The sequence below is a fragment of the Ammodytes marinus genome (assembly GCF_949987685.1).
Source record: "Ammodytes marinus genome assembly, chromosome: 19".
Classification (NCBI taxonomy): Eukaryota; Metazoa; Chordata; class Actinopteri; order Uranoscopiformes; family Ammodytidae; genus Ammodytes; species Ammodytes marinus.
The window spans coordinates 19,284,883-19,295,837 of NC_137223.1; the positions used below are offsets into that span (position 1 = coordinate 19,284,883).

A 10,955-nucleotide genomic window follows, 5' to 3' on the forward strand; every position below is an offset into this window, starting at 1 on the left:
CAGTAAATTTAAGATTGATGCTACGAGGAGAAATGTAATTTGCCCAAGGAACCGCAAGCTCATTAAAACGTACACGTTGTCATGGAGAGGCCTCCCAGACAACCCTACCCACAACATATATTTGGTTTATGTTGTAACACACACACACACACAAACACGCAGATGAAGTATGAGATGTGCTTGTCGTTTATAGCCATCGTTGGCGTGTTTCTGTAGCCTTTCCCCGGCTGTGTCTAAAGTAATCTCATTGACTCCAGTTAGCGTGGCTCTGCCCCTGGTATCTCCAGCTCTGCTCTCCATAACCTTATAAGTAGGTCCCTGCACAGAGTCTCTTTTATAATCTTGATCACTCACCATGCGGTTGTGTTAGCCCGTGTATGTGTGTGTGTGTGGGGCCAGTGCATTAGGTCTCCCCGGATTGATGTGTGTGTGCACCCACCCCTCCTTCCCCACCTCGCTCCAGTCAGGCTTTGGGTCGCCATAGCAACGGCTCCCCTTCCACATGCCACAGAGTGGTAGATCATGCATCAGCAGAGAAAGTGATAGAGAGAAGCAGAGAGCGAGAGAGAGAGAGAGAGAGAGGAAAAGGAAATTCCAAGCTCTGTTTGACACGGCCTCTCATAGCTCAGCGACACACTCCTGACCACCACTGTTTACCCTCGACACACACACACACACACACACACACACACACACGCACACGCACGCACACGCACACAACTCTCCTCTTGTGTCTTGTCTCGTCTTGGCTTTTGCTGTTTGAATGCCTGAGCAAACCTGTGTCTCTTTGTCTTTCTAATTCCGTTCCTCCCGCGCCTCTCCCCTATCTCCCTCTTATCGATCTGGCAGTCATTCTACGTATAGCGGTGACTCATGTATGTCTCCTTGGCTGGCTGTGCACGCAGCCCGGGAAACACACAATGCTAAGGAGATGAGGTGACACAAACCAAGCATGGGGGGCAGAGCCTAGGCCAGGCAGCGCTGCTCTCTCCCGCGGCCCTGTTCTCACTCTCTGAGATTGAGCAATGCAATTTTAAAAGCTCCTAGCAATAAAAACACACAGAGAAAAAAAACACACAGATTGTATGTAAGCAGAAAGCAAGACAAGAGAAGAAAAACATGTAAATACAGAAGAGAAGAAGAGGTGTCTGCATCTTTGCCTTTTTTTCTTTCCTTGAGAGAAAAAATACCCTCTAGTCTGTCTTTTTTTTTCTTCTTCTTCCTTTTCCCTCTGTCTGCTCAGCGGCTGCTCTGCCTTTCTGTCTACTTCCTACATCTCCTCCCGTCTCCCTGCCTGCCTGTTTTCCAGGGCGAGCAAAAGCAAGAAGCCCTCGGCCTCCCTCCCCTCTCTCATGTGTCGTATAGACGCACTCACTCCTCTGCTCTCCTGCTAAATGAGTTCCACATGGCGCTGCAGGCTGCAAGCTCTGAACGGGCTGGCGGAGGAGAGGAGCAGACAGTTACCGAGTACCAACACACACACACACACACACACACACACACACACACACTCACACACACACACACACACACACACACACACTCACTCACTCACTAAAGTCACACAAACAGAGTCCAATAGTTCAAAGGTCACTCCCAGCAGTCCTTGAGAACGCAACCGTTTGAAAGTGGCCTCTCGCTCAGTCAAAACACACACAGACACACACACACACACACCCTCCAACTCCATGTCTTTCTGCCTGCTTGTCTGCCGTGTGTTAAACTGTGTACAGAGTCTGAGGGCAGTATGCATACTAATGTTGTCTAACGGACTGGCTGGATTGCTGGTGGGCTGACAATGCTGTCAGTTTAACTGGATGGCTAACCGCCCTGTCTATCCGACACTCCAGTTGAGATACTAAGTGGTTGGCTGCCTGGGACAAAAAAAAAGACTTAATAACTGTAACTTAATGAGCATTTTAAACACGACTACCAACTTGGGTCATATCAAGCTGAATGTTAACCAGCATAACACTTATTCTCCGCCGCCCTTGTTGCTTGGAAATAACTTTTACCACCTTTTTTTTCTGAAGCAGTTGAGCAGTTATTTTTCTGCAAATTTCTATTATTCCCTCCTAATATATGTATATAAAAAACCTGAAAAGATTATTTTGGCCCATTAGAAGTCCTCTCCAGTCTCGGGAGCATGATTTTCAGTTTACTCGCCATGAGAGTTCTACTCAGCCAGTGAAAACAGTTGTATGATGTCTTGTGTGAAGTCTGAAAAAAATAACACTAAAACTGTCAGGATTTATTTTTACTGAAGTCTTTCCATCATTTTTGTCCTCCAACAGCACTGTGAAGTATTCAGATACTTTACTTAGACAAAAGCTGCAAAAAATATAGTTAAGAAAAAGAAAACATTTACAATTAATGTCTTGCAATTAAAAAATTGGGAAGAAGTTGTATGAGGCAAATAAGTACATTTCCTCAAGTAGGCAACTGCACTTAATCAAAAATATGAGATTTTACCATTTACTTCCATTCTGTTTACTTCCATTGTATGCTACTCTCGATTCGTACACGTCATTTCAGATGACAATTACTTTTCTTTTTACTCCACTTTAAGTCACACACATAGGGGAGAATGGCCTAAGTTGTGTCGGTGGGGAAGTTATGCCACCCCTTGTTTCTAGAAAACCATAGAAGAAATTGGAAATGTGACCACATATTTAAGAAGAGCCATCCATTTAACTCATCCTGTAAAGAAGGGAGAAACATGGAATAAGATAAAAGCACATTTAAGCTCAAAAAACAGTTTTTTGCCTTTCAAAGTAAAATTTCCATGATCGAGGTTTTTGGATTATTGTGTCTGAACAATTATAAACACGTTTGAAAACATTTGACACATGTTTTAGTGCTTTAGTATGCTACACTTTGTGTCTATATAGTGAGCACAATGTCAGCCCTAAACTGCTGCATCATGCTTATTATCCAAAATTCTGGGGTTGGGGTGATTTGTGCCAGAGGAGTGAGTGAGTTATAAGTAAGAAAGTAAGTAAGTAAAATGTATTTATAAAAGCACATTTATAGCAGTTTGCACTGTCCAAAGTGCTGAACAGTGCAGTGCATTCAGTAGGTAAAAAATTAAGGTAAAATAACAATAACCAAAATAAAAGTCATAAAGCCCAGACATTCACATACAAACAAAGATAGTAGTGCAGAGGTAAGATAGTTAATGGGGAGGAAAAACCAGGGTGTACAGATGGGTTTTGAGCCTTGATTTAAAGGCAGAAATGGAGGGGGGATCGCATATGCCAGGTGGCAGTTGGTACAAGGACAGAGCAGCTAGTGCAAAGTACATTTTTGAGAGTTGTGCCATTGGCATGGCTGTATACGCTGGTCACCAAAAGAAAGTGATTGTCTACAGTAGCTCAGAAGAGAGTGACATCTCCATTCCACTTAACAACACCACTGATGTTCAGATGGCCAGAAAGATGATGATGGTGACTTTGTCATTGTGAGCTTTTGCAGGTAAAACCATTAGATCTGCTAGGCCTTGTTTAAGAAAATTGTCTTCAATCTTTGTAAAATATTTACTTTATTTACTTTAAATACACCTTAAATAAGTGATTGTCTAATGGATTTGTCTTGCATTACAGTTTATGAGATATATATCAATGGCACAATTTACCCCATGGTATTCTCTCCAACGGCACAACTTACACCACACCGGGGGCAAGTTGTGCCACAAGACAACTTTTTTTCCGAAAGCTATATTTCTTCAACAATTTATTCCAGATCCAAAGTTTTTATTGCCAGAAATATATGTACACATGAGAGTTGGAGACTTTACTGTCAAGGCCTCACTTTAAAGTCACTTTGAGTAAAAAGTGGCACAACTTAGGCCACTCTCCCTTACTGTGTTATAAATAAATAAAATATGATGTAAAATGTGATTATGAAAAATGCATCAACAAACATCCACATCCCAACAGTATGTAAGGTTAATTGAGCATTCCAAAGCTGTTTGCAATAGAATAAAACACTCTGAAAGTGGCCATTCTGCCCCCCCCACCACTGCGCACACACACACACACACACACACACACACACACACACACACACACACACACACACACACACACACACACACACACACACACACACACACACACACACACACACACACACACACACACACACACACACACACACACACACACACACACACACACACACACACACACACACACACCTTGTACTTGTCTGACAGTACATTGCTGACTTCTGCTGCAGCGAAACTCCTTAAAATGACAACGCTGACCGCCATCTCCATAAGGTTACAGACTAACTATGCATAAGTACCTAATACAACCATTCTTCAAAAATGCAGAACTATTCCTTTAAATACTTTAATATTGCATTATTAGTGATGTATTACAACAAGTATGCAGCATTTGAATAGTGTAGCATGTTAAGTTGACGGCCACTTTCCACCGCTGCCCTTTCATTCCAGCCTTTGCTAAGAAAAGCTACAACAACAAAATAACTTTAATCTAAAAAAAAAGTGGAATAATCTGAGTTTACTCTTCCGGTAGAGTTGAGTTGGAATTGCAAACTGGTGCGTTTCAACAGACGTAAACCCAATACATGTCTGAACCCTCAAAGTGGTTGCAACGTGCGGATGTGCTGCAATTAAACATTTAACAGCTGGTCAATTATTCTATCAACATGGATCCACCCTTTTGTATTTCAGCTGGCAGGTAAATAACGCCTCGGAAGTCAAAAACAATGATAGCAGGTTTAGCTGAGCACTTGAAATTAAACAGTAACACTTTGAGGTCCTGTGCAAAAACCTCTGTATAATTTAGCTGTTAAATGGAGAACTTTGAGGGGGTTGGATGTGTTGGATTAAGGACACAGCTGCCAGCCATTGTCCTTGTGTGTGTGTTCATCCTGAGCCCGGTGCTGGGCCACAGGGAGAGAAGAGGCAGATTTCAGCCCGCATCAGCTCAGAGCAGAGAAGCAGCTCTGAAAGCTCTGGGAATGGGAGATGGAAGTAATAACTGAGGGCACTAACAGCCCCCCAAACTCACTCTCTCTCTCTCTCCCTGGCAGACCGACCCCTCCCTCCAATTTTCTTATTTTTTTCTCTACTCTTGTCTTTGCCTCTGGCTGTCTGTCACAATTTTCCTCCTCCCCGATGCCTCCAAAATGTCACGCCACGTCCATTCTGCTGCCTGCACCCCTCTCCCCCTTTCAGAAAAACGCATTACACATTTACAAATGTTTCCCTTTTTCTGTCTCTCCCCTTCACGTCCTGTACTGTCTTTCCTATCCATCTGTCCACAACTTAGACAAATCACTCTCAAAAAGAGTCATAAAAAGGACCTAGCTGGCATGCAGTAGGCACAGAATTGGGACATACCTTCACTTATTTTATAACGCCTCCGGTGCGCAATGGATCGTGGGTCATAATCACCCAAATAGGCATTTTGATTTCCACACTAAAAATCTCAACCGGATGTTGTAGGGCATCTGGGTATTTTTAAGCATGCTGCATCTGGCCAGAAGAATTGGGACATCCTAACCATCCTTTTTCTACCATATTAAATAGCAGGGAAGTATGGGGATTAGAACACAGGGCACATTTTACAAATTCTCCCTTTTCCTGTCTCTCCCTATAACATCCCAGACTGACTCCCTCTCCGCCCTATCTGTCCGTCCAATCTGTCCATCCGTCCACTCAGACACATCTCAACTCTGCGTGTGTGCACGTCTATGGGGAGTCCAGGTTTTTTTTCACAGACACTCTCTACAAACCTGGGCTCCTTGACCATTACTACTCCATTATCGGCGGCGATGGAGGCCGCCGCAGACGCCTAATGTATCCATTTCCCCCTCCATTTAGGACTCGGCAGCCCAGTGAGCTCCCGGAGTGCTCCCTGATTGGGATTGAATGTCCATTTAAACTGCCGTCCAGTCACCGGTGGGAGGGGGAGGGAAGGAGAGGAGACGAGAGGAATAATGGGAAACACAGGGAGAAAAGATGTGTATAAGAGAGTCGAGAGCGAGACTGTATGTTGTTCTGAATGAGGGAAGAGGAGGCAAGGGGATTGCTCCCCAGCCTCTGGTTTAGAAGCAGAGATTTTCTTTCTCTCTCTCTTTCTATCGCTCTCTCACTTTGCTGTGTTTCTCCATCACTTCTCTCTCTCTCTCTCTTTTTAAAACTTTCAAATACGCCTCTGTAGAAAAAGCCTTCCTCGCCTGGCACGGAGCCAAGTGTCAGAACTCAGCACTCGGTATTCTCAAGGTGCGCTCTTCTAAAAAGAGGGATTTGGAATTGAGATGATTGGAGTTGGCACATCTGTACAGGGCGGAGAGAGTGTGTGTGTCTGTGTGTGTGTGGGGGGGTGGGGGGAGGGGTGGGGGAGGCGGAAGAGGATGAGACGGAAAGAAAGAAAGAAAGAAAGAAAGAAAGAAAGAAAGAAAGAAAGAAAGAAAGAAAGAAAGAAACAGGTACAAGCTCCCAGACACACAAATACAGTACAAGACTTTGCGGAGGGGACTTAGCGGTACCTTGTAAGAGAACTCCTCCGTTCTTTCTGAAGAGGGGACTCCCCGGCCACAATGGAGGACTAAAAAAAGAAGGGATTGGGGATGGGGAGGAGAAAGAGAGAGAAAGGAAGAGAAAAACTGGTCAATCATTTGATCATGTTGCAGCAGCCGACCAGCCCGGCAGGCTTCATCACGCGGCAGATAGCGAGGAAGGAATTTGAGCCCATAAGCCGGCGCTTCTGATTATAGTGATTAGATTCCCGGGTGTCCCACTGTTGCCATTATTCCCTGTGATTACCTCGGAGAATTACAGCCTCGCCGCTGTAGTCCACGGGGGTAATTTCTCATGACAACCCCCCACCGCCCGCCACTGGTCCATTCACACACACACATATAGATGGATATATATATATATATATTAAAAAAATTCATCAACGCACACACATTTAACACGTGGCGCTGTCACACAGGCGTGTGTTAGACAGACGTTCAGTACAGTATGACACATTGAAAAGGCACACACACGTGCACACGCACACAACCGGGGATTCAGCTTAGGTGATCATTGCACCACTAATGAGGGAGGTAATGACGGCATTTCTCACATAGACGGAGACATTTTCACTCACACACACACACACACACACAAGAAGACAATGGATACAGTGCTGCGGGTGAATCCATAATTTTAAGACACAGGGAGAAAGATGGGGGGATAGAGTAAAGGAAAAAGGGGGGGGAGGTTGTAAGAGCTTTTCCAGGTTGAGTGGTCTTTAGCTCCACATTAGACAACACGTCTGACTGCTCCCTTCTCTTTCTCTCTATAGGCCGGCTCAATTGTGTGTCTGACAACACAAATATGTGTCCTATGAACACACACACACACACACACACACACACACACACACACACACACACACACACACACACACACACACACACACACACACACACACACACACACACACACACACACACACACACACACACACACACACACACACACACACACACACACACACACACACACACACACACACACACACACACATACAACAGAGAAACAGGACAGAAAACACCTGGGTGCGCTGTGAACTCTATAAAAGCAAACCCACACTCATCGGGAGAGTTTTCCTTTGTAATGCGAGTCGTGTTTTATGTTCTGCTAAGCTGCTGAATGAGAGGATTTTTGACGTCTGCACTTGATGTGGCTCTCACCTCGCCAGAAGCAGGGGGGAACAATGGACACACACACACACAAACACACACAGACACACACACACGGTGATACGAAATAGCACAAGCAGCGAACGCAAATTTCAGCCCTGAGCCACCTGCTGTTGCCATGGAGAGTTGCCACATAGCGTTGCCACGGCGATAACATATTTTTCCTGCGCTAACAGCCTGTCTGTTTTCCCTACCACCCCACCCCCTGCCCATCTCATTCTCCCCCGTCCTTCTCTCTCTCTCTCTCTCTCTCTCTCTCTCTCTCTCTCTCTCTCTCTCTCTCTCTCTCTCAACAAATGGTTTCACAGCGCGACAGCACCTGCCTCACACTACATGTGTTGCCATGGCGGCGTTCCGGTTGCCATGGAGACCCTGTGCATTTAATGTAGAGGGCGAGGGGCTGAACTCGTGGCGGAGCCCCCACTCCCCACCCAACATTTTCCCCGCGTCTTTTTTTTTGTTTTGCTCTACAAACGGAGGGGAGACGGAGGGTGGGAGGGTGAGAGCCTCTCCCACCAACCCCCTTGAGACCCCCTTCCCTCCTTCCATCCATCCATTCTCTCCTCCCCTCCTCCTCCTCTCATCCAGATGCTGATGGAGTGTGAAGGAATGCACCATGGAGCTGACCTCCTAGCCAGCATGCTCTCTCTCTCCCTCTACCTACTGAATCTCACACACACACACACACACACACACACACACACCACATACACCCATTTGGAAATACATGCACAGGATACAAGCACACACGCACACGCACACACACAGGTTGGACTGAACTCAACTGCACTGACTAACACACGCTCACATGCAGATAAACAGTCAAGCATACGGACACACACCCTGAAGCAAACGGCAGGTGGGGGTGGACTGGAGCAGTGTGAGTTATTATGGTCCATGAAAAACCAAGAGGTGTGAGCGACAAAGAGTAGAGGACAAAGAAGCATCATGGCTCCCCCTTCCTCCCTCCCTCCCTCCTTCCCTCTGCATCTTCTCATTTTCGCGGTTCATCCTTCACTTCCGAGTTGCGCAGAACTGCTTGAGACAGTCCTTGACCTTAGCATAATAGACACGCTGTTCAGCCATCCACGGTCGTTACACTTCATAACATAATACTGTTGAGAGTGAGTGCTCTTCAGAGAGATATTGCGTTCTATTGATTGGACCTGCCGAGTTCCTAGACACATATATAAAGGAATCTGTTAATACCTTCTTCCATATTCTAGTGTTACATTTGTAATACAGACATTAAGACTCGGAGCTTTTCATAGCTCTTACGCAGCCCCACACACATAGAACTACGTTGACCTTTGGGTTCCAGATGATGACTTTTTTTTCCTTAATTTTTTATACAACGAAATGTTCAGGATATTTACAGAATTGCCTATTCTGGCTGATTTCACATGTGTCGTCTGTATGTCGACAGACCTATCCCCCAAAACAACTATGAGCTAGAATGAAGACTGTGTGACACGGATAGGAAAAGTCTGGAAAAAGATAAGTGGACCTAGCCGTCATTATTTCTAGAGGTCAAGGATGAACGTTAGTTCCCCCATGCACATTTTGGTCCACAGTGTTTTTGATCCATCTTCAAGCTCCAGGCAGAACAAGTTTTTATATTGTCCAATATCACGAAAAGGCTAACAGACTGCAGTCGCAAATTCTGACCTTCTGTTTACAGTGCTCCCATTGTGCCAAGTTATTACACAGAGCTTTAAAGGGTGATATTAATTGCCCATAGCCTATTGAGGCCGTTTTTTCCCTCATATTCGCCACTTCAAAGTGATTTAAACTTTAGAAAACACTGCAAATTCCTTCCTATTGCTTGTGTTGAGCGTGTCAAGTCCCCAGATAGTCTTAAATGAACGATTATTTATTTTGTTTTATTGTCTTATGTCATCATTTGTTAGATACTCTTTTTAATGCCTGATATGCTTAATATTGTTGCAAACTTGGATTTGCAGCGGGCACTATCACTGTATATTGGTCCAGCAGCATGATGTCGATGGAGTGGTTAAAGGACCATACAAGCGATGTTCACGTTTTAGCCCATTGGCAACAAATTGTGCATACTGTACATGCTGTGCCTGGGCTTCACGTAGATGCCGGTCAGTCTCTAAATCACACCATAAATTCTTCAATTGATTTTTCTACTTTCCAGGCTGTCGCTGGTTTCCATTGATCTAGGATAGCAAAGGAAGTCAACTCACAGAGACTCGGAAAGCTTGTTATTCAATCCCTGGTCTTTGTGTGTTTTTCGTCAGGTGAGTCGAAGGTGAAAGCAGTGACTTCTTTGTGAAAACTTCTCTTTTTCATGGATGTTCAAAGACGCAGCGACATTCGAGAGGCTGAAAGCTTTCCTTTGGCTCGCACAGAAAAGACAGAAAGTGAGCAACACTGGAGAGGGCTAATGTACAATTTGGTCTTTTCACACATTAACAAGTTTGTTCATAAGCTCTCTCTCTCTCTGTGCCAGGAGTATTTATTTCCTGGCCTCCACAAGTCTCTGTCGACCTTCCTATTGTGAGGTAATGAACAGAAACTAGAGTCAGTGGATCAACTGGATCAAATTGACTTAGCAATGATAAGCATCTGAATCCAAAAACAGTTTCTAGTAGAAACCCAAAGTACATTTTGAACCTGAAAATGAGCATAATATGTGACCTTTAATAACTGATTACATATAGAAGTGTTAGTTGCAACCCTAATGGAAACCTAGTAGCTAGGTGGAAGGCGAGATACAAGTTCATATGCACACACACTGTGCATGTTCTTCAGGTGCAGCATCACGAGGGAGCCCGGGCTCTACTCTCTAACCAGGGAATGGACTCTCTCCCACTTACTCTTTCATTTCCCACTGTGTGTCACAATGCAAATGAACAACCTCCCCCGTCATGCCCCCCTCCCCCCTCCCCCCTCACTGCACCCCCTTCGCCTCCCCCTTCCCCTCCTCATGTTCCCAATCCGGCCTCCAATTTGTTCCACTTCCCCATACCTCATTGTTCAAAATGACACTTTTACATTTTATGGTGAACCAATTATTCTGTCTTACACAGTCCGCTGGCTCTGCAAGCCAACCTGCCCGGATCAACTGGGGAGCTGGGTGGTGGCGGTGGTGGTGATGGTGGTGGTGGTATTCAGAGAGAGAAAAAAAGAGAGAGAACGAGGGAGATGGAGAGGGAGAAAGAGTACATGCGGAGGAAAAGAAAGGGGGAATAAGGCGACTT

At 45.1% G+C, this 10,955-nt stretch overlaps 1 protein-coding gene across 1 annotated transcript in view; it reads right to left on the minus strand.

The window, feature by feature from the left end:
* The window catches only part of LOC307266116 (forkhead box protein N3-like), a 54,970-nt gene that overhangs the window by 7,878 nt on the left and 36,137 nt on the right, over positions 1-10,955 (minus strand). The window contains exon 4 of the mRNA XM_080048036.1: positions 6,523-6,581. Coding sequence (XP_079904162.1) covers positions 6,523-6,581 — 59 coding nt within the window. The remainder of the gene's footprint in view (positions 1-6,522; positions 6,582-10,955) is intronic.